The sequence below is a fragment of the Microtus ochrogaster genome, linkage group LG2 (genome assembly GCF_000317375.1).
Source record: "Microtus ochrogaster isolate Prairie Vole_2 linkage group LG2, MicOch1.0, whole genome shotgun sequence".
NCBI lineage: Eukaryota > Metazoa > Chordata > Mammalia > Rodentia > Cricetidae > Microtus > Microtus ochrogaster.
In genome coordinates, this window is record NC_022028.1 from 6,209,534 (window position 1) to 6,233,927 (window position 24,394).

The 24,394-nt window shown below is 45.1% G+C and overlaps 1 protein-coding gene across 1 annotated transcript in view; it reads left to right on the forward strand.

Annotated features, from left to right (window-relative positions):
• Positions 1-10,372: 10,372 nt before the first annotated feature.
• The window catches only part of Tnfrsf21 (TNF receptor superfamily member 21), a 66,509-nt gene continuing 52,487 nt past the window's right edge, over positions 10,373-24,394 (forward strand). The window contains exon 1 of the mRNA XM_005359792.3: positions 10,373-11,006. Coding sequence (XP_005359849.1) covers positions 10,911-11,006 — 96 coding nt within the window. The 5' untranslated portion in view covers positions 10,373-10,910. The remainder of the gene's footprint in view (positions 11,007-24,394) is intronic.

Sequence of the window (24,394 nt, forward strand, 5' to 3'; positions counted from 1 at the left end):
AGAGGGCACTTGGGCTGTGCATCATTTTTCTCCGGGTCCCAGAAAGCCACACCCTAACTTGGTCCCGCCTCTTAAAGATAGTTGGTTGACAAAGATTCCCCATCAATTTTTGTGTGAAGCTGGGCATGGAACTCAGTCCTGTGCTTGAAAAGTAAAGGCTTTGCCTACAGCCTCACTCTTTCCCCCATCTGATATTTACATTTAGAATTTTAAATTGTTATTGTTCATGTGCATGGGTACATGCTCCACAGTTCATGAGTGTGTGTGTGTGTGTGTGTGTGTGTGTGTGTGTTCAGAAGTCAACTGCTGAGTTGTGGAGACTAGAAATTCCACATGTAGTGTGCTAGGTAAAAAGTGTTGATTATTTCCCCTGAGGTTTCTCTGAGGGAATGCTATATAGAGCCTTGGCCAGGGACCAAGGCTTCAACTCCAGCTGGAGCATCTGTCCCCTGCTCCATCTGTGCCCTGCTCCAGCCCCCAAGACAAAGGCAGATGTCAGAAGATTGTCACCTAGGGCTCAGATCCATGCCTGTCTCTGGCTCTTGCTTTCAAACTCTCTTTGGTACAGGCATCAAATGGCAAAGTGGGAAAAATGTCTATTTCCATAACTGTAGAAAACTTATGAAGCCTCTGTTTCTTTTCAAGCCCATTTTCCTCATCTCTGACGTTGGGGGAACAATAGCACTTTCATGGTTATGAATACAAGCTTGTAATATTAAAGTATTTTGCATTTACTCTTTAGGAAGTTCATATATATCTCTGCCCTCCATTCTGAACCCCAAACTTTTCCCAGACCATGTCTTCCTCCCAATTTCATGTTGTCTTCTCCCTGCCCCACTTCCCCTACTGAACCTAGTTAGTGTTGTTTGTACACACACAGATAGATGTCCCTCCACTGAGCATGAGCCACCTACCATGGGCCACACCGCTGAAGGAAAGTGATCCTCCATCCTCCAGACATCAGCTACCATTCCATGCTCAGCTAGGGGGCGGGGTCTTGTGAGCCCTCCTCTCCCCATGCTGGAATGCTGATTGTCTTGATCTTATGCAGGTCCCGTGCAGGCCCCAGCTTGAGTGTCCGCATGCCCGATAGGTCTCAGTTCTTAAAGTAATTCTTACCATCTTCCTCTCCAGTTTTCGCTGATGTTCTCTGGGTCTTGCAGGATAGAGAGTGGTATAGACAATGAGTCTTATCGGTGTCAATGGTCTTTGTGGTAGCAGCATTACTGATCCTGGAATAGCTGCTGCTAAATCAAGGGAGATGACTTTTTAAGTTAAATTCAGAGGTCAGGTAGCAACAGATGGCCCATATACAGCACTAAGACTTAAGTCTGTACTTTTATTTAAAAAATTGTGTATGTATGTGTATGAGTGTGTTGTGTGAAGGCATGCACATGTACGAAGGTGTGCTCATGCATGTATGTGGTTATATGATTATGTGTCAGAGGGAATTAGGTGTCCTCCTCTATGACTTCCTGCATTGTTTCTTTGAGGCAGGTTATCTCCCTGAACCTGGGCAGCCAGCAAGCCCTAGGGGTCGTCCTGTCTCTTACTCCCTCACTCATCTCTGAAGTTATACAGATGCGTGCAGAACCATCCCTGGCTTCTAAGGTGGGCACTGGGATCTGAACCCCGGTTCTCATGGTCACACAGCAAGTGTTCTTTTATTTTTATCCTTTTTTTTAAGACAAGATTTCTCTGTAGCTTTGGAGCCTGTCCTGGTACTAGTGGTACTCACTCTATAGACCAGGCTGGCCTCGAACTCACAGAGATCCACCTGACTCTGCCTCCGAGTGCTAGGACCAAAGGCGTGCACCACTACTGCCTGGCGTACCAAGTATTCTTAACTGTTGAGTTCCTGAATTACTTTTTGTTATACTATATATACTATACTATACTGTACTATACTATACTAATTTGTTATGAATGTGTGTGTTGTAGGTTTTCTTGTACCATGAACCATATGTCATGGTCAGAACACAACTTTTGGAAGTCAGCGTCTTTTACCCATTGAACAATTTTGCTGCCCATCCCAATTTCTTTAAATTAAAATTAATAAGACTTTTTTGGCTTAACAAAACAAGAACTATATTCTCTTATATTTAAGATAGATGAGAATATTTCAGATTTCAAAATTAGCCCCTGAGTTTCCACTGAAGCATCTACTTCTTCACCTCGCTTCTCTCATGATGTAAGCATTTATTGATCCAGGCTTGCTTCTGGGAAGCATCTCTGAGCATCCCCAGGCTTTGGCATGTTGTGCTTCCATTTCCATTTGCTCAAGGCAAGTTTTAATTTCTCTTTTAACTTCTTCTATTGGTTATTGAGGAGCATGTCAAATGTCTTGGGTTTTAGTTTTTTTCCAAAGATTTTGAAAGAACACATGCTACAAATGACAACAAGGTCACTTGAAAGTCTATGAATTTCCTTATGTTTCTATAATTTGGTAAATTTTAAGTTCATTTTTTGTTGTTTTACCAGTGTTTGTCATTGCTCTAATTTTGTTTGATTCTGACCGAAAGCCATTTTAGGGAAGGCTTAGGCCAGAGGTGAAGATCTGAGGACTCAAGGAAAGCGGAGCTGAGATGGCGAAGGTCTAACAAGGACAGAGACCCCTAGGGCAGGAAACAGAGCTCAACCCCACAGTGCTAACAATGCTAACGGTGTGTTAACAATGGGGTCTGGGGAGCTGCTGCACAGAACAGCAGATGGTGAAGACGGCAGATGATGGAAGGAAAAGCCAAACTGAAGAGGTAAGAATGTGGATATGGAAAAAAAAAATAAAGTTTGTTGATTAAAAAAAAAAGGATCAAGTAGCAATTGTAAATCAATGTGAAGGCGTAACAGGCTGATGCAGCTGGGTTTGGTTTCATCGTTTAAGCATTTATTGATGTACACAAAGATGATAACACCTTTGTAAAGAACAGTTGTTGCTCTTGCAGAGGACTCAGTTTCCAGCACCTACAAGGGAATGCACAGCCATTGATAACTCTAGTCCAGGGTATCTGACACCCTTCCCTGGTCTCCATAAGTACCAGGCACATACATAGGACACATACATACATGCAAGCCAAACACAAAAATAAATTAATTAAATTTTCAAAAAAAACATGTCAAATAGATAGGGGAAGTGCAGAGATTTATTCCAAATCACACACTGCTGGTGAATGAAGAAGCCAAGAAATAAGAAGACCAAAGGGGGCTGGAGAGGTGGCTCGCTGTTTCGAGTGCCTGCTGCTCTTTCGGAGGTTCCCAGGGGGCCAGGGGACATCTCACAACAAGCTGTAGGGAATTGGATGCTTTTTTTTAATGGCCTCTGAGGGTACCAGCATGCAGAAGACACAGACACACATGGACACAGATACAGACAGACAAACACACACACACACAAACACACACATAAATAAAAATGAATCTTCCTGGCCTGTTGGTGCACACCTTTAATCTCAGCACTAGAGAGGCAGACAGAGCTCTGTGAGTTCGAGGCCAGCCTGGTTTACAAACTGAATTCTAGGTCAGCAAGGACTGCATTTTGAGACCCCCATCTCAGCAAAACAAAACAAACAAACAAACAAACAACAAAACCCCAAAACATGAAAAGTTAGAGGTAGGGTTCCTAAGAGTACGTGGGATGAATGTTTCCAGGCAAGCATCCTTGTGCATGGTGTTACACCTGTTATGATCAGGATTCGTTCAGAAAACGGTGGGCATTTAATCATCCCACTGACGTTGGGAGTGAAATAGCGGTGTCACCCCTTCGGATTAGACTGCTCATCTTACTTTTCAAACCACCCATCCCTTATCATCTAAGAAAGCAGGGAGGCCCTGGAATAGTGCCTGCTCTGCTCCCCTGTCCTCACTTGTCACGGTCACCATGGAGACCCGATCACACTCAAGCACTTGATCTTGCAATCTGTCTCTGAATGGTGGATATTCTTTCTGAGATCAAAGAACAGGAGGTTCCTAACTGAGCTCTTGTAAAGGAACGAAGCTATATAGAAATTGTTTAATCTGAGCAGAACACTGGAAATACCCTAGAGTACAGCTTTATCGTTTGTACACAACTCAGAATGTTTGAGTTAAAGGAAAAGCAAGGTGTGCCTCAGTGTTAGCTACTCCACTGCTGCCGAATTTTCCAAATCTGTTTAACAAATACTTATTGAGCAAGGTCATTACCTCCAATTTTGGCTATGGAAAGTTGAAGATTAAGATATGTGCTTTGTCCTCAAGGACCTCCAAGACTGGGTCAGGCACACAGAGGTAAGCTGGTCACAGGATAATGTCACAAGTGCCACCATTGAGCCATGTGGGGGAAAACCAGAAAAAGGTTCATGTCTTCTTCAGACCTAGAGAACATTTTTCAGGCAAAGTGCCATTTGACATGACTCTTGATAGCCCCAAAGCTCATTTTGCTTAGCCCATGAAGGAAAGACTTATTGAAGGGCTGAGAGATCACAAAAAAATAACTAGCAGGAGGGATAAGAACCAACCAGGAAAAAGGCTTGACTGAGTGGAAGGGTTAGAGGTCACAGGGGATAGAAGTCAATTAGAATTAAGATAGAATTAGCCTGTCTCCGAGATACTATATGAACAGGTTAATGATAACTCAGCCTTAGTCAATGGGAAGTTCCCTAGAAGGGACACAAAGCAACTCCAATTGGACAGATCTCTAGCCACATGCAGTGGATGGGCAGTAGAAATTGCACCCTTTTGTTTTGGGCAGCCACATTGTCAGCTGAAAATAGGTGTGTACATTATTTATTGTAGGTACAGTGGCTGCTCCTATCATCCATACTTATGTTGTAGCTACGCTCCTTGACTTGCGCGCGCGCGCACACACACGCACACACACACGCCCAGCGAGGCCAGCAGAGGGCATCAGATCCCCTGGATGGAACTGTGGCTCTTACTTTTAAGAGAGAAGCTTCAAGGTCAGTTTCAGATTCCTTCAAGCCCTGTGTGCAAAGCGTGTGGGGCCTTCAGCCATGTTACCTTCAAGGATGGGGAGGCAACGAAGGGCAGCTGCTGAATTCTCCTGGATTCTGACCAACACTCAGAAGGAGGCTTTGGAAGACTGCTGGACTCTCTGACCAACAACTCAGAGAGAAGTTTCTCATGTCTGGTACTAGGTATTTTGTTAGATAGTCTATGGCTTTTGTTATCACCCAAAATGGTTCAACTCTATTTAAACCACACACATGTAATATATGTATATACATAGTTATATTTATATATAATATGCATGTGTTCTTTTTAAAGATTTATTATATGTGTATGAATGTCTTGCCTGCATTGTATAGTACATGTGTGCCTGCTCCTGAGGAAGTTAGAAGAGGGCACACATTCCCTGGAACTGGAGTTACAGAAAGTTGTGAGCTTCTACGTGGGTGTTGGGGATTGAACCTGGGTCTTCTACAAGAGCAGTCAGTGCTCTTAACAATTTAGCCTAGCCATGTCTCCAGTGCTCCAGTGCCCCATTATGTATACTTTTCCTTATTCTTTTCTTTTCTTTCTTTCTTTTTTTTGTTGTTGTTTTTTGTTTGTTTGTTTTTTGAGACAAGGTTTTTCTGTATAACAGCCCTGGCTGTCCTGGGACTAGCTTTGTAGACAAGACTAGCCTTGAAGTCACAGAGAACCACCTGTCTCTGCCTCCTGGGTGCTGAGATTAAAGGCTTGGGCTCCCACTGCCTAGTTTATGTATGCATTTTAAGTAAACATGAAATAACATCCCCCTATGCCTTCTCGAAACACACTTATTCCTATTTACCCCTCTCTCTGCTCTCCCCCTATTTGCCCCTCTCTCTGTTCTCCCCCTATTTATCCCTCTCTCTGATCTCCTTCTATTATTTTATCCTCACTTCCCCTCCCTCATTAAAAGTCTGGCCCTCTTTTCCCCATCTTCCCCTCTGCAACACCACAGCAAGTACTCTTAACTGAGGCACTGTCTCTCCAGCTTACACACACTTAAACTCTTTAGAATTAAGAATTTACTACAGCTTCTGAAGGGAAACAAAGGAGAAGGTGGCAATCCTGGTGCTTCAGTGGGCAGGAATCTTAGTTGGAAAAGGAAAAAATGGAAACATAAAAAAAAATACATTAATTAGAAATATGTTGACAAAGGTTTCTGTTCTGCCTGGTCCTGCAGTTGTTTAGTCCCAAAGAAACACACAGAGGCCTATATTAATTATAAACTGGTTGACCTATTAGCTCAGGCTTCGTATTAACTCTTACATCCTACATTAGCCCATAATTCTTGTCTGTTTTAGCTATGTGGCTTGGTACCTTTTATCAGCAAGGCATTCCCATCTTGCTTCCTCTGTGTCTGGCTTCCTCTATGAGGACTGTAAACTGACCCTTTCCTCTTCTCAGAATTCTCCTGTTCTCATCATCTTGCCTTTACTCCCTACCTAGCTACTGGCCAATCTGCATTTTATTAAAACAATACAATTGTCCCACAACAATCCCCCCATTGTTTTCAAAACAAGAACTCTGAATCTAATCTCCCTTATTTACTTTTTTTTCCAGACCATTATCCATAACAACTTGTAATCAACACTCTAAACAAAAATAAATATCCATAATCTATTTTTTTTGTTGGGGGAGATGTGAGCATAGTTTTCTATCAGGGTCCCAGACCAGTCTGTACCAAAATTATTTCTCATACCAGAGCAGAGTGGAGGTGTGGGAATAAAAACACAACTTGCCAGGCAGTGGTAGCATATGTCTTTAATACCAGCACTTTAAGAGGCAGATGCAGGCAGATCTCTTTGAGTTTGAGGCCAGCCTGGAACTACAAGAGCTAGTTCCAGGACAGGCTCTAAAGCTACAGAGAAAAAAAAACAAAAATAAATAAATGAATAAATACAAAATAAAAAAAGTAAAAACACAACTCACGGTTTTCCAGACTACTTCTTGCTGGGTGGGGGTACTGATAATCTTATGAGGACCTAAAGAAGATTTAGAATTATGATCAAGTCCTGACTGGAGTATTCTGTGAGGCTTGATCACCTCTCAGCCAGCAGTCTTGAATCTGCTCTGGATGTAGAACTCAGGAAACTCCAACAACAGCCCTCTGAAATGTTGGATCATCTGGACCATCCACTCCTATCGGAGATTCTTCAGGCGTTTTTCTTTAATCAAACCTGATTTTTTTTTCTTAACCCAGAATGAATTCACAATCTCTCATTTCCTGTGGAAACAAAAACAAAACCTTATCTCCAAAGTAATATATCTTTTGACTTAAATTTTGAAGTCAAGGCATCTTCAAAATATATACATTGTATTAATCCAGCAGCATTTGTAATCAATATCTTTTAGCAGCTTTTGCTCCTTTCTCAGCCATCAAACCATTCAAAGACAAAACAATAACATACAGTATCCAGACTCTCTGTGTATTTTCCATCTTTATGTGGCTTTTTTCTTACTCTATGTCTTTTATTTTTATTTTTAATTTTTGGCTTTTTGAGACAGGGTTTCTCTGTGTATCGTTGGCTGTCCTGGAACTCACTCTGTAGACCAGGTTATCCTTGAACTCACAGAGATCTGCCTGCCTCTACCTCTTAAGTGTTGGGATTAAAGGTATGTGCTACCACCCCTTGAACTCACAGAGATCTGTCTGCCTCTGACTCCCAAGTGTTGGGATTAAAGGTGTGTGCCACCACACCCAACTATGCTCTTTCTTTCTTTTTTATTTTAAGAACTTTATCTTTTTTCTATAAGCCTATATATTTTTTAAACACATTGTAAACCATTTAGAGGTTTTCTTCATCTGAATCTATCTTGACTGTATATCTCTCTTTTTCTGACCACATGAGTCTTTAATTTGCTAAGTGATATGGCTAGGATTAAAGCCGTGGCTTTGACAGCTGGATCCACCCCATTCCTAGGCTTTCTGAGAGTCTAGCCTCCTGGCAGAGGTACTGGCCAGAGCCATGTTTATTGCCACAACTCTATGGAATTTCAGGGTCCCTGCCACCACCAAGAAGCAGGCTACTGACTATTCATCAACACCACTTAAGTATTTGGTGGTGGGGCCTCTTAAAAGAGCTGCAAGGTTTATGCAGCTAAAGCTGAGTCAGGAAATCTCTCTTAAATGACATGCACTTGCCTCTACCAAACAGAGCCCACCTGAAAAAATGCTGCTATCAAGAAGCCGTGCTTAACTCTGTTCTTTTGTGTCTAGAATTACTTCCCAATCTCTCTCAGGCATTATGTGAATGTAGTTAGCCACATTGGCGCCATTTGTTGACAGAAGTTTTCTGTCCTGCAGCTGTTCAGTCACAAAGAAGCACACAGAGGCCTACATTAATTATAAACTGGTTGACTTATTAGCTCAGGCTTCTTATTAACTCTTTAACTCTTGGTATATTAACAGAAATATACCAAGGAAATGGGAAATTCTAGTGATGAGGAGTTTGAGGCTGGGAAAACAGGAGATCTGTATGGTATTGGAAGAAGTACAAAAAGTTCAAATCAGGCTGGAAGCCAGAAGCAGTTGTTTTATGGCAAAGACAGAATTGGGCTTATAAATTTTGGCCTCATTTGTACCTTTCAGTTTTTGCTATAGTCATGCTTTATTAATAATACTTATCTTCTCTTTCTTCGGAGCTTAGGCAGAAAATCCATTATTTATGGTTGAATATTCATCACTTATGAGTAAATAAAGACATCTGCATGGCCATATTGAATATGTGAAGTAGTCGGTGATAAAAGCATTTTCCAATCTGAAATGAAAGACAGTTCTTTTTTTTTTTAACATACAACGGAGAAATGACATTTTATATTCTACCTAGGTTCAAGAGATTTGATCGATTCTTTATTGGTTTATCACTGATACCAAGGAGCATTTACTTATCAGTAGGCAAGAACAACTGAAGCTTTTCAACGAGAGGCATAATGGCGGGTGCTCAGGTGGGGGGCTGTGCATTGAAGGCTAACCTGAGCTACACAGCAAGACCTGGTTTAAAACAGATAAGAACCAAGCAATCAACCAACCAAACCAAACCCAACCGGAAAGGTGTGTTAAAAGTTGAGTCCAGGTGATTAATGTCCTGTAAAGACCCCAGGGGATGTGAAAGCAGTGCAAAGAACAAGAGGAATGAGCCTGTCAGAGCTGCAGTCACCCAGCTGAAACCCTCCCAGCTCAGGCAGATCAGTCACGCTACTTGAGTAACTTGCATTTGGATGTAAGGTGCTGACCTCCTCCTTGACTATCTCACTTCCTTTTCCTTTAGACGAAAAGACCTAGGAGAGTAGTGCTCACTAATTTGAGTTTTTCCAGAACTAATTAGCCCTCCCATGCAGGGAGACATAGTACACACCCCTCACTTTTGGAAACTCTAGAGATAGCTTGAGGATTTCAAATCGAAATATCATTCCCACCCCGTTTTCCCCAAATTCTGTATTTCATGATAGTATTTTTCAGAACCTCTTTGAATTTTACTGGAGACTTTATATTGTAGCTTTCCCCTTTAGTGTTTATAGACAATCCTTTTCTTTCCTGGCAGATGTTTGAAAGATGAGATTGGTATTAATCTTCATATTAATTTTTAAATACATTTTTATCTTCCAAAGGATGCTGAGAAAAAGAGCCAACGCTCAATGTGCTAAGCGATAAGGAAGTAAATGGGACCCCTATCATAGCAGATAGTGTTGTGTCTCTGCAGCAGTTTTCCCACAGCTGAGATCAAATACACAAGGAAAGCAGACAGAGAGGTCTGATTTGTCTCACCGTTTCAGAGGCTACAGTTAGAGTAGGAGCCGAGGGGTGGCAGCTGATCACATTGTACCTGGAGTCAGGAAGCAGAGAGCCCCAGAGCAATGTGGAATCAGCACACAAGTCTGTTCGTGTCTGAATGCTAATATAAAGTCCGTGGTCGTTGTTTTCTTGCTTGTTTAATTAATTAATTACTTTTTGAGGCACCGTTTCACTTCGTAAGCCAGGTTTGCGTGGAACCCTAGTTTTGGCTGTCCTGGAACTGGAGAGTTTCATGCCTCAGCCTCCAGAGTACTTAATGGTATTACTATGCTCAGTTCATTCACGCACTAATTCACTCATTCATGCATGCATATATGTATACAGTCACGAGACAGGGATTTTGTGTATCTCAGGTTTTCTTTCAACTCCAAATTCTCCTACCTCAGCTTTCCTAGGAAGAACATACGGGCGAGCGCCATAATGCTCAAGTTATATAGGTTGTTGTTAAAACTTGTATTTGAGAAAGAAAATAGTCTCTGCTTTACATATAATTTACTTGGAATCATTTTGCAAAAAAAGAAAAGTAAGGGGTGTGTACTGGATTCTCAGGTTAACAAGCAAGCGCAATTCCTCCAGCTAACGCCAAGGGGCACCCTTTCCTTCCCCTCCGTTTCTAGACCGCCTTTAGCTCTCCATCTGCACAAAGAGCCCGGCCTCCTCCCGGATGACATCACAAAGGGCCGGTTCTCCGCCCCTTCGGCGCCACCACGTGTGTCCCCGGGCTGAGTGGCCACCCGTCTCAGTCCCTCGCCGGCCGGTCTGGGCAGCGGAGGAGGCGAGTGGTTGGTAGCGGCTGGAGGCTTCGCTATGGGAAGCCGTTCCTTCGCTGTGTCTCCGTCAGCCCTGCTCCCTGGTTCTCCGCAGCCCCTGTCGCTGGAGAGCACCGGGAGGCGCGGGTTCCAAGCGCGCCTGCTTCTCTCCGCCCGGGCGCCCGCGCCCCTGGGCAGGTGCTGAGCGCCTTCCCGAGCCTCCTCTGCCGCCTCCCTCTTCCGCCCGGCCGCCCGGCTACTGCAGTGCACATGGGCTGCTGGAGGTAGATGGGCTCCCCGCCTGGGAGGCGGCGGTGGATGCGGCGCTGGGCAGAAACAGCCACCGATTCCAGCTGCCGTGGGGCCGCGCGCTCCAGGCGCCCCTGCGAGCCCCGGGCTCAGCCATGGGGACCTCGGCAAGCAGCATCACCGCCCTCGCCTCTCGCAGCCGCATCGCCGGCCAAGTCGGAGCCACGATGGTCGCCGGCTCCCTTCTCCTGGTGAGCCATCGGAGGGAACCCTAGGGTGACGGTTGTGTTCGAGCCAACGTACGGGAGCGGGGCGGGTCCCCGGGCCCGGAGTGCTTGAAGCGCGCGGTGGGACCAGCTCCATTGGAAGGTTACAAGTCCGAGGGGGACTCCTAGTAGCTATTTTTTTTTTTTTTTGAGGGATAGAGGGTGAGCTACGGCTGGGAACTGTTAGTATTATTTTTAGCATTATTAGTGTTAGAATTATTTTTCTTGCAATCTGGCTGCTTGGAGGAGGCGCGAGAGGTGGCCGCCCTGGCGTCCTGCGCATTTCAGGGTTTTTACCCCCGACTCGGCCTACCTCGCACCCCAACACCTAGCCTCACCCCAGTATCATTCGCTGCCAGCTTCTCTGCGTGGTACGAGGCCCGAGCAGTCCTGTCAGTTGCCTGCCGCCGGTTGTGGCCGCCGCTTTGTCGCTGCTGCAATGTCATGTCCGGATGCTACCGCAGTGGAGACAGCGGGACCGGTGCGCTCCGGACGCGAGCAACCGCTGCGTGCTTCCGAGCGCTGGTCGGGCATTCCGGAGTACTGAGCAGGCCGCCTCTTGCTCTAGCTTTCTTGCGTCTCTCCTCTGTCTTGGCTCGGATGGGTCCTGATTTCTGCACGCCAAAAGAAGAAGAAGAAGAAAAAAGGGACCCCAAGACCCATTCTCAGGCGCCTCCTAAGCACCGGCTGGGAGCCAACAGGCGCTCTGGCTCTCCAGTAGAGGGGGGAGGGGAAAAGAGCTACATAAAGGAGGATTAATTTTCTCCATCCTTATTTCTCCTTTTTTTGTGTTTAGGCATGTCACCACCCAAGATGATGCGGGCTCCCTCAGCGCCCAAAGCTGGGGCGTGCCCTGAGCATAGTCCTCCATCACTTTATCTGAGTAAAGCCTGACATCATTTCTTATCCAAAACTTACCCAAGCCATCCCTTTATTCCGAGTATTGGGGCCAAGTGGGGAATTGGGTAGAAAATAATTTGAATTCAAACCCTTGAGCCATCATAAACCAACCATGCCTTTTATCCCAGCAGGGAGGATGAAGGTTGTTAGCTAAAAAACCAAACAAAAACAAAAAGAGCCTGTTTTCATGGTTGGGCTGTGTAAGGGAAGGCAGGCCTCTTGTCTCCTTCCCCTAAAGGACTTAACTGCCTGGCCAGCCAAGATCTACTGCTTCCATCTCAGGGCATTGCAGTTGCTATGGCCTGAGAATTCACCCTACAGATACTCAGATCCACCCCCCACCCCCCGCCCCTCTCTCTGGTGTGTGGGTGTGTGTGTGTATGTGTAGAAGGAGAGAGAGAGAGAGAGAGAGAGAGAGAGAGAGAGAGAGAGAGAGAGAGAGAGACTAAAGAAAGTTTGTTGTTCCTAGCCTTTATAATGAGGCAAGTCTCCGTACCCCTTAGGAGACTCTTTTCTGTCTGTTTATAGTAACAGCAAAGTCCTAGTCTGTTCCCTTGAAACAAGCAGTCAGTGAGTTCTTGGGGCAATGAACTTTAACTGAGAGTCTTAAAGCAGAGATCACAGGAACATTGATCCTACTGACTGGAAGAGATCTGGTCAGCACACGCTCTGCACCCCAACTTCACACACACCTTCAATCTTAAGTTACTGCTCAGAGTGTAGTATTTCATATATTTTTTTTAACTTTTAGCTTGAAGTAGGTACTTGAAGCTCTCAATGTATAAAAATTCATGGTTTAGCTAACCCAGAAAGGGCCTAGCTTCTTTGATTAGCTTATCAAACTCACCTTACCCACAAATTGCACAACAGATTTGCAGCTGATGTCCGGACAATGTACATTTGACAGTTAAAGGGAAATTTACGAAGGCGTTTTGGAGGCGATCTCTTGATCTTCTGGTAACTATAGTAAACAGGCTTTGCTTGAGTTGATGGAACAGAAGAAGGGTGACCTGGTCCTCCTGAAGGGGTGGGTGTGCCTGGAACCGTCTTCCATCTCACCCTGCACGTCCCAGCCACCAGGACAGGCTTTGTTAATGTGTACAGCAGTGGTCTGGTGACACTGTTCTCAGCAGTCCTGGACATGTTCATGACTGACACCTGGTTGGACAGCTCACGTAAATATGGTGTGAGGGACCTGGGAGACTAACGGGAGTGTCAGGAGGTTGCTGCTGCTCTCTTACGGTGTGGTCAGATGAAAGAAAATAATGCTGCCAGCGAGGCAGCACAAAATGTCTCCAGTTGCCCCCTCCCACTTTTTTCCCAGCAGTCTTTGTTACTGTTATTTTTGTGACACTTTTTTCTTTTTTTTTAGCATGACAGGCGTAAAGAGAGCTTACCATAGGCTCTGACATAGATATGTATTGTATGGTGTCTAATATGATGTATTTGTTTGACGACTATATGAACATGTAGAGAGAGCAGCAGGGTATTTTATACACAGCGTCTTCACCATGCCTGCCAAACAGGTGCTGCCTTGTGAGCTCTAAGAGCCCTGTTGCTGATGAGCTGAGGTGACCATGTCAGGCTTGAGAACTACACACGAACTGAAAGACAGCATACATGTTCCCAGCTAAAGTTCTGTACATGACACATTCAGATTCCTGGTAGTTTAGGGGCTGTCCTAGAAGGACTTGCTCACGCAACGCTGGATGCAGTCAGAGGGGCCCGTGTCTTTAGGGAGCTTGTTTTGACTATACAGATTGATCACAAGAGCCAGTCAAGGCAGAAAGGAGACTTCCTTGATAACGGCATTGGATAACCTGAAGCTTTGGAAGCTACTGCTATCCCTGTATTGAGAAGTCCTGCACCAAGATGCAGGGAATACAGAGAAGACAGAATGGAAAGAGTCTAAGAGCCAGAGGAACGGAGGGAGGTCCCCTGGGGGATTGTGTTTCCTAGAAATGTTAGGGAAGCTTCACTCGTGAAGTCTCAGCAACATGGCTGCCTAAACGGGATCCGAACAGGGACAATCCCGATAGACATGATAACATGGAAGGGGTAATCTCATGGGGTCCCAGCCCTAGACAAAGGATTAGAATTATGTGCAACTAAGAAATGTGTGTGTGTATACACACATATATGCATGTGTATATTTTTATATCTATTCTATGTAACAGCAATTGAAGACAAGGCCATGTATTTGAGAAAGAACAAATGGTTGGTACATGGGAATGGTTGGAAGGAAGAAAGGAAAGGGAGCAAACTATTTAATAATTACATTTTAATTTAAAAATAAAAGAATTCCAGACACAGGGCCGTTTGCGAAGTACCTTGTCCAGCTCTCTGTCCGTCCGTCCTTTCTCTAGGCAGTTGGCATCTCACCATTTCCCATCACCTAAAGAAAAGAATTTATTCATTATTTTTTCTTTTTGGTGGTGGGAAATGGTGAGACACACAGTCAAGCTGTCTCTTGCCTAGAGAGTACCAAGTGTCACTGCTGGCCACTGTTCTTCCTTCGCCTGTCATAACAAATGGCTAGTTGCCTAGGCAGGAGTGTGGGGCGGTCTGGTTGGGGCTCCAATCTTTAAGACTTGGTGAGAAGTTCAAGGGGGAACATTGAGTCAGAGCTGGCACTATACACAGGGGACTTTCTCCCTGCTATATACTTAAAGTGTACTGTCTTGGACTGTGGAGCTGGAAGGGAATCCAAGCTGTCACTGATCTAACACCCCACACAGCTTGGCTGAGGGAAAGACAGCCTACCCTGAGGAAGTGATGGTGATGGTCGTCCTAGGCAGCAGAAGTGCTGTGATGGAGTGGGAGGAGAACCTCACCATAAAGCGAGTTTCTGTGTCTTAGAAAATGCGTGGCCGTCAATAGAAGCGATGGAGTTTCACTCCGGGGGATCAGTGGGTGCGCATGCTAGACGCAGAGTGTTGCACAAATGCTGTGTTCGCATCTTTGAAACAGTGCAAGTAACTTCGCCATTAGAGTCAAAGCCAGAACAGGGAAATACTTCTGTTTTGGGAAATTTTTTAATCTTGGTATAATGTACCAGTCTTAGTAGGGAAATTGACTTATGGGAAATTGGGAATGTGAAAGAATAAACCACTCAGAACTTGTACTGGACCAAACAATTCCCAATTCCCGTGAGTTATCTCCATAACCAAACCAGTCAATAGGATCAGGTTTTCTCATCTGCACTAAAGGTATATGTCTGGCTCTCTCTCAGGTCTAGTCCCTAGCAGACAGACAGACAGACAGACAGACAGACAGACAGACCAACAGACAGACAGATAGAATCTCTAGCACAATCTACAATCTAAGCTAAATCTACAAAATAATATTTCTTCAAATAAGATATATCCTTAGAATGAAAAAAAAAACCCTCTGTGACTACATGGGCACAAATTTGCCAACTCCTTACTTTTACACACTTGGACAATGTCTACAAAGTTACATAGATAGAGCAAGCATAGTTATTGCCGCCTTCTTTCGGGTAGTTTGCAGGCTGGTACCTTCTCCAGTACTCAGGAGTGGGTGTGGCTCCTCGGCTGCGTCTGGTGAGTTGTAGTTGTTGGAGGTTGGGGTTTGGAGACATCACACTTTGGCTTTGCTCTTGACTTCATCCTGAAGAGACGCAAAGCCTCCTGGGAAGCTTGGTAGAAAAGTCGCAAATTGGTTTTGTGCTTACTCAGCCAGTATGTAAACTGTAATTGACCTAAGTAAAGTTCATTATTATTATTTTTTTTTTTTTTTGGTGACGGGAAATGGTGAGATGCCTCGTCAGTCTCTTAAGGGGCTGGGATGAATTGGGTGACTTTCCCTTGCATAAACAGCTCTGCCTATTTTCCAGAAAGCACTAACACTCTGCTGGCCTTCTTTCCCCACACAGGCCTGGCAAGTGCGGTAATGCCAGGTCACCATCAGAAGCTTCTTGGCAAGCTCAGGGGCTTCTCCTCTGTGACACGAGAAGCCCAGATTATCTCAGAGCTTTGGTGGGTGTCCAGGGGTCATTTGGAGTCGAATCCCCTCTGGCCATGAAATGGAGATATGTTTTGATGGTCAGGATGACAACTGAGCCATTTATAGGGGCAGCTTGGTCCCAGTTTTAATCTCTACCGAGTGTCCGCAGGAGGTTGACACTTGCTACTGCCTGAGCGACTGCTGAACTTGTGTTCTTTAGGAATTTGGGGCGAGATCATGAATAAACACAGGCTTTCCCCAGTGTTTATATTTGTCAAATACCTCAAAATCAACAGGATCTTAAGTTGGCTTGAACGCTGCCACCTGGATGGGCAGTGGATGGGCACCTGGGGGAAGCTGGCTGAGGTCCAGATGGATGGGGAGGCTCTCTGCTTGGAGGAGGGAGGGACTGAGGATCACGCTGGCAACTGAAGGCAGGTGTGCAGTCATGGTCCGTGAGCAGTGTTGAACTTGTGTGTCCTGGTGTCAGTGCGCTGGCTTTGGAGATGAAGTGTCTGTGGTGCTGGGAGAGCTGTGCTCAGAAGGGCCCCAGGAAAGTGTGGGATGCAGCAGGACCCAGGTAAGTTGGCAGAAGGCTGCACCATGTCCTTTCACCTCCTCTTCAGGATATCTGAAGACCATGCCGGATCCTTCTCTGGTCTAAAACAAATGACCAGAATGGAGATGCACACGACTATTTTATCTCATATCTATATAGCTTTCCATTTGTTCCTCTGCAACCAGAAGGACGTGGTGGCTTTGTTGCTTGGTACCATTTGCAAGTCTTCCTGTTTGGGGGAAAAGGAAGAGGAGCTTAATGCATTTGGAGGATAAGTGGAGGATGTCCAAGTGCCCTGGACTCAGCTGTGGATTCAGTAGGCTTCTGTACTTGCAGCCTTCAGAGGAGGCCTAAGCAAATGGCCGGCAACCATTCATATCGGGATGTGACTGGTCCTCGTTTACTGAGCATCTTTTAGAAAGCACCACAGCATCTGTCTTCCAAGTCCCCAGGTCGCAGCCTTAGTCCCATTTTACAGATCCCAGAGTGAGGGTTGATAGGGTTTTCTCTTCTGCCCCTCATTAGTTCTGGAGAGGGGAATGGCATGCAGGTTAGCATAGTTTCACAGTTCTTTCTGCCATGTGGCGGGTAGGGGTTCACTTCAATGTACCATATGTTTGTTTCCTCTAAAGGGGATGATTTTAGCCAAGAGTCGAGCATGCCCTCTCTGTGTTCTGAGTTTCGTGATGGTGCCTGGATGGTTTGCCAAAACTGCCGTTGAGAGCCCGGCGTGAGGGGGTTGAGAGGGGAGGGTGTGGAGACATGGGCGAGTATTTTCCTATGGTGTGACTCCGACGGGCCGTGGTGCCATGGTGGCAATGGAAAGACACTGCTGCACACTGAAATGTTATAAATAGGGGATGGGCGCGCTGCTCTCCTGCAGCTTGGGTCATTTTGAAAAATATTTGCTTAGTGAGTAACGGTGTGGTGTGGGTTCTGCTTCACAGTGTAGCTGCTGCTCACTTACTCTAAGGACCTAAGGACCTGCTAGGGTCCTCTTGGCTGCCAGCCTAATTATGTGTATAGGACAAGCCTACAGCTTGTGCCAGCTCTGACTAGGATTTCTTCTCCGCGATGGGGATTTAACTCCATGATTTGACTGGCTGACAGATGCTGTGAACATGGCATGGAGGTTGCCATGCCATGGAGGTTGCCACAATTACTGGAGGAACCTTCATAAGCAAGCTGTTAAAAAAAAAAGAAAGAAAGAAAAGAAGAGCTTCTTAGGTGCATATAGCGTGTTTTGATCAAATCCCCATTTTTTTTCTTTAGAACGTCTTGCACTTTAGAACCCTCCCCATCACTTTTCCCTCCCAATTTCCTGTTTACTTTATCTAAACCCGCTGAGTTCACGTAGGACTACCTGTATGTGCAGGAATGTGGCACCATCTATGTGAATGTGGACAGCCTGCCAGGAGACCCATGCCTGAAGAAAATGGAGTCTCCCTCCCCAAGCAGCCATAAGTTGCCAATAGGTCCTCGGCTAGGGGTGAGCCTTTGTGGCTCCCTTCCCCGTTCATGCAAGTTTTCGGCTGGCTTGGTCTTGTTCAGGTCTTGTGCATGCTGTGCCAAGCCCTGTGAGTTCACGTGGGCAATGGATCTTACAATTATTCTCCTCCCTGCTTCTGTGAGACCCCTGAGCTCTGGGTGGGGGAGAGGTGTGGTATAGGGGTCCCATTCAGAGCTGAGCATGCAACAGTCCGTGGACTAGCTGTAGGTCTGCTCCATAGGGCATTGCTCGGCGCCTAAAGCACAGAGCGCTGTCTCTGACGAGGGTCAGGAGCTGTGCTAATTAAATGAGTTTTGAAATATATCTGTAGGCTGTAGGGCCTCAGTAGACCAGAGAAAGGCAAAAGCCAAGAGGGAATTACTTGGTTGTTGTTCCTGAAAAAGAGGTTGGAATTCTGGTCTCCCAAGAACCTTTGTGACAAAACCACTGTCTAATTTCACTGTAGACATGGGTAGCTCTGCGCATCCAGGAGTAGGGAGGCAGGAGGATAAGAGTCAAGGAAGTTGACAGGCAAAGGTGACAGGTTTCCAGAACAGTCTAACCAGTGTGTCTGTACTGTTTCTGCAGCTGTTTGCTTTTCCCTTACGGATGTGTGTTTGTGTCTTTCATCCATCGATTCAAACGTAAGGACCGTCTGTTAACTAACAGGTGTGATTAGACTGTGGCTATGTTGTAGAATCGAGAGGCTGTCCGTGGTCTCTCTTGAGCTCGTAGAAAAGGTGACATTTCCTGGTAACCACCATAGAGCAGAAGGGGGAGGATTCCAGTGGGAGGGAACAGTCTATGAAATAGCCAAGTGCACGACAGACTGTGACCTATGACCTCTTGTCACTATGGCTGGGGCTCTGTGAAAGGGAGCAGGGGGAGCTCGGTGGGAAGAGGCAGCAGGACTGCCATGCGGGACACTTGATGGTGTGAAGGCGTCACTCAGGAGAGGGAGGGTAACAATATGGCTTGAAACACTTTGTAAAAAGACTTACATATTTGAGGTGTGTGCATGCGTGCGTGCGTGTGTGTGTGTGTGTGTGCGTGTGTGTGTGCATGTGTGTGATATGCATGTGTGTGAAGGTGGCCTCAGAGACCAGAAAAAGGCATCAGATCCCAAGGAGCTCAAGTTACTGGCAGTTTTGAGACACCAACATGGGTGCTGGGAACCAAATTTTTCTGCAAGAGCAGCAAATGCTCTTAACCATTGAGCATTGCTCCAGCCTGCAAATAATGATGATGATGATGATGATGATGATGATGATGATGATGATGATGATGATGATAATAATAATGTCTTAATTAATTTTGGAGAATTTTATTCAGGATATTTCGGTTCTATTACCCACTCTCTGAGCTCCTTCCAGATTCCTCTCCTACCTCCCTGCATTGAGTATAGTTTGTGTTGGTCAACTGTTCTTAGGCAACAGGCCACAAACAAAAACCAAAAAATAAGCTGTGTTTTCAAGTTGAGGGATAGAACGTAGGGCCTTGTGCATAGCTAGTGCTCTACCACTGAGTTACACTCTCAGCTCTCAGCTCACCCTGGAAGCCTGGTAGAGCAGGGATTGGAGAGGAGTCCTGAAAACAGGGCGGGGGGCAGGTTTTTTCACAGGAGTACAGGGTGGAGATATGGTCCTGGGGTATCGGCAGTGAAGATGACAGCAATAGAGATTCTGGAATATTTATTTGGTGATGAGATGGGAGGCCGACCACGCCTAGGTTCCTGAATTGAACAGTCGGTGACGGGAAGGACAGGCTAGGGAGGGGAGAGGGAGACTGGAACCCAAGGCTTGGATGCTTATTAAGTAAGTTTGAAGTGCTTATGACGTACATCGGCTGAGGCCTTTTTCTTGCCATTTAAAAATGACCGACTTTGCAGGTCCAAAAGTGTGTTGAGCCATCACTGCTGTCTCTGGGTGCGCGGGTGCTTGGGCTGCCGTCATTCGTCCACAGCGCTCAGCGGCACAGACGTCGCTGTACGCACGGATGCTCTGCCCGCTTTTAGGTTTTTCTCCCCCGGGTGTGTTCCCCAAAGTGTCATTGCCAGGTCAGAGGAAACGAATGAGTGGTTTTATGGCGTTTGCTGAAGAATGCCAGATTGTTTTTAGGAAGACAATCAATTCAGAATGCCACCAGCCACCCTTAAATGTGCTTTCTAGCCCGTGAACCTGCCAGCGCTGGAGCTTCTCATCGCGAATTCCTTCTCCTCTTTTTAATTCAGATATTTTTTGGTGGTCTCGGTGACATTTTAGTCATTTAGGGGATCATAAACTTACTTGTGCTTGCCTTTTAATGGTGCGTGTCTCTCACTATTGAGTAGAGGTTATGTTAATCTTATTTTTATTTGTTCTACCTATCTTTCTGGTTATAAATTCATATTAACTATGTATGACATATTGTTTTACAGTCTTCATTTTCTCTGATTATATTTATGTATTTCTCTCTCTCTCTCTCTCTCTCTCTCTCTCTCTCTCTCTCTCTCTCTGTATGGGGGGACATCCCCATGCCACAGTGCCAAGGTGGAGGTCAGACACAACTTAAGGAGTCTGTGAGTCCCGGGGATAAAAGTCCCCATGCTGTCAGGTCCAGTTAAACACCTTTGTTTACTGATCCATTTCACCAGCACCATATTCTGTTTTTAATATTCCTATAATAACATGAAAAATTAGGCTTGTGTTATTAACCCTTTTCCTTTCTGAGTCTAAGAATATTCGTTTTGTTGTTTTTTTGTTTGTTTGTTTTTTGCCCAGTTTTGTTAGGAATTTATCCTTTGACAGGTAGTATAAAGGATCCTGATAACTTTGAATTTTAGAATTTTATTGTCTGACTGTTGGGCATGTTGGTGTTTCTGGATGTTGGTGTCCTATTTGTGGTGAGAAGCCCCTTGGTGTGTTCTGAAGGCTATCTGCACACCTTGTGTGTGGAGAGGATCTTGTGGGTAAACATGCAGGGGCGTGCGGGACACAACTGATTCACACTTCAGGCAGTTCTTCGGCAGAGTCTTGGAACCAGTCATAGGCTGGTCTATTAGCTGTGCCCTTCTGGGAGAAGATACAAGAAGGAATAGTTTCTCAACTCTAAACCAAAGGATCAGTAAACTTTTTCTTTAAAGTGCCGGGCAAAACTTCTACCTTATGATATCTGTAGAAGCTACTTAATTCCACCTGCATGTAGACATAGCATCCCCAGACAATGCCTCAAAGAATGAACATGGCAGTGTTTCAATAAAACTTTATTTGTGGACACTGAAATTTGAATTTTACAAACTTTTCACTGGCACTCTATATTCTTCTTTTCATTCCTCCTCACCTCGCAGATATTCCGAGTATAAAACCATTGTTTGCCTACGGACTGTACAAAAGCGGGAGGTGCTGGGGTCTAGTCTGTTTCTAGAGCAGGGCATCAACACTATGTGGGATCAGATTAGGGAAACTCGTTCTGGAAACCCCTTACTTAATCGTGCCATGAGCACCTAAAGTGAGATTATTAATTGTAGATCCTTTCTCTTATGATATTTTTGTTATAAACCAAGATTTATTTCATTTTAATTAATTAACTAACTTACTTTAGATAAAGTCTTAGGTTATCTAGACTGACCCAAGGCTGACCTTGAACTGCCTCCTCTTTGAGTGCTGGGATTATAGGGCATGCTGGTCCTGGAACTTGAGGGTTTGCACACGCCAGGCAAGCTCTCTACTAGTTGAGCAACACCCCCAGAGCCTCAAGTATTTATTTGTTTGTTTTTAGTATATTTTGAAAAGTAGCCTTTGTCTTTCTTGTCTTTATTTTGACATCTGCTTTAAAAACAAACCAATATAGTATGTTCTGTGTTCAGGGAAGTATGTTTCAGGATTATAGTCTTTTATTAAATGGAAAAAAAAACCCAAATTTTTGGTTTTTGAGAAAGGACAACCCTGTGTAAATCAGCCTGAATAGGAACTCAGTGACTAGTCCCACCTGGCCGTGACCGTGTGGTCTTCCTGCAGGTGCACCCTAGCTTCTGGATCTTAGGCATGTACCACCGCATGCACAGACATGCAACTAGTGGAAGTTTTTGTTTTGTTTGTTTGTTTTGATCCAGTTTTGCTGTAGATCTCTGCCTGACTTTGAATATTGCCAACCTGGTCCTGAACTATGTTCACCAAGCTGGCTTTGACCTCACTGTGTGCGTCAAGCTGGCCTTGAACTTACTGAGTACACCAAGTCAACCTTGAACTTACTGGGCACACCAAGCTGATCCGGAACAAGCTACCCCAGTAGATCAAGCCAGCTTTGAACTTGTGCCTTTGTATTCTGAGTGCTAGAACTACGGGTGTGTGCCACTTGGCTGGTGTTACTCCTTTTAAAAATCTAGAATTGGGGGATTGGAACTGTTATCTGCACAGCACAAAAATAACCTTGCATGTAGTTCCAAGCATGACACATAATACACAAATTTTTAAATTAAGAGGAAAAAAAAATCTCAATTTTTTTTTAATGTATCTCAAAAGTCACATATTTGGGATATAATTGAGCTGTTTTAAAAGATTGTCTAATCTCAAGGAAATAGACTTAAAGTATAGTAAAATAATAAATTGGTGGGGTGATAATTTCCCAAACTAATAATCATGTAGCAATTACCATGACAGACATGTTCTCTATGCTATTTTGTATGAACCATTAATTATCAAAACAGCCTTGAATGGCAGTTACCATCGATGTCTCCATTTCGCAAGTGAGGTGGGAGAGGCTCGGAAGTTGAACTCCTTTCCAAGGTCACCCACGATAGAAGGACAGAAGAAACCCAAAATGATTTGCCTGTTTTCAGACCAGACACCAGACTCCCCATCTGAGACGAGCAGGATATCCTTAATTCACTTTTGACCCTGTTTACTCGGAGTTAGCATCCAACACCCAATTTGCTTGGAGATAGCATCTAATACTCTATGGCGTTTGAAGGCTCAGTTCCATCCGACTGACCCCGACTTCAAACATCAGTAGCAAAAGCCAGGTTGTCACCTGTGTTCCGGGTTGTCTGACTATAAATCGGAGCTCTCATAATCCTCTGGGGCTTAGCTGATTTGCAGGCGTGGTCTCGCCTATCTCAGAGCAACCCTTTCTGCTCGTCACTGGCTCGTACACACCAGAGATTCTAAAGGATCCTGAGGAAGGCACGCCTCGGGCGGCAAATAGGAAGTACGGCGTAGCTGCCAGGTCCACTCTAGACGCTTCTCCCTTCAGGTACTCGCACCTGTTCAGCCAGCTTCCAGCTCTCTGAACCTTGTCCTGAGGGTTTTATGGAGGCGTCGTTATGAAGGCATGATTGGCTATGACATTAACCTTTGGTGATCAACTTAACCTTCAGCCCCTCTGCCTGTGGGAGACTGGGGTAGGGCTGTTATCTGGTCTTTCTGAGCTCCATGGAGCACTCACAGCCTCTAGCCCGTCAGCTCCTTAGCATAGGGAAGATGCTAGTCACACTTGCTTTGGGGTTTCTTACTTCTGATGGGAGCTAACAAGAGAGACGAAATCTTTATTTCTTTTTATCATAGTATCACGCCTAGCTATTTCCCGGAAGAGCAGGGTCTACATGGTTCATTCTTGGTGTCAGTAGGTTTTCCTTATACTTGTAGCCTCGGTTGCTGTGTTGGCTGTAAAATGGGCTTTGCCTGTGTTTATGTGCTTTTCCAGACAGGCCCTGTCAGCATGAAGAGGCATCCTTCCATCGTCTCCTGCTATCTTCTATGTAATGCCACTCATTTGTTACTCAGTGGACACCCTACTGACATTCCAGTGGGCAGAGGACAGAGAAATCGCTGCTGGGCTGCAGGGAGACAGTTCGCGGGTCCAGTGACAGAGGGCTGTATGCACGCATAGTCTCCTGCATTGCAGGTTCCCGAGCAAACAGCTCCTGGGTGGAATCTTCCTGGGTTTTTCCTCTCTCATGTCCCCTGAGCTTGCCTCCTTCTGTTCCTCCAGTCAGCACATTCTGACTCTGGCCTTTCTATAGTCACCAGCTTTGAAAACAGTCCCTGCTTCTTGTGCTTTGGCAACAGTAGGCATCTCTCTCTCTCTCTCTCTCTCTCTCTCTCTCTCTCATCAGACAGGGCAGTAGAAAATGAATGAGAGAGAGCCAAGCAAATTTATATAACACAACTGGAAATACTCTGTCGGCGGTTTGTGGAACCTTTATCCTTGAACTGTTCCTTCTTCTTCCTTCTGTTATCATTGCCGCCCCCATCCCTCACCTTCAAATCTGGGGAATTCTAGCCACCCAGTATGTTGATATTAGAAACTAAAAATGATGCCCCGATAAAACAGTCAGCAGTTCTGAGGGTTGCCCATCTCTCCATGGCGGTTACCCTTTGTCATCTGGTAGCATATGTCACAGTCAGCCTCCCAGGATAGCCTGATCATCTTACAGTCTCTATAGTAACTGAATCTCATATATATATATATATATATATATAT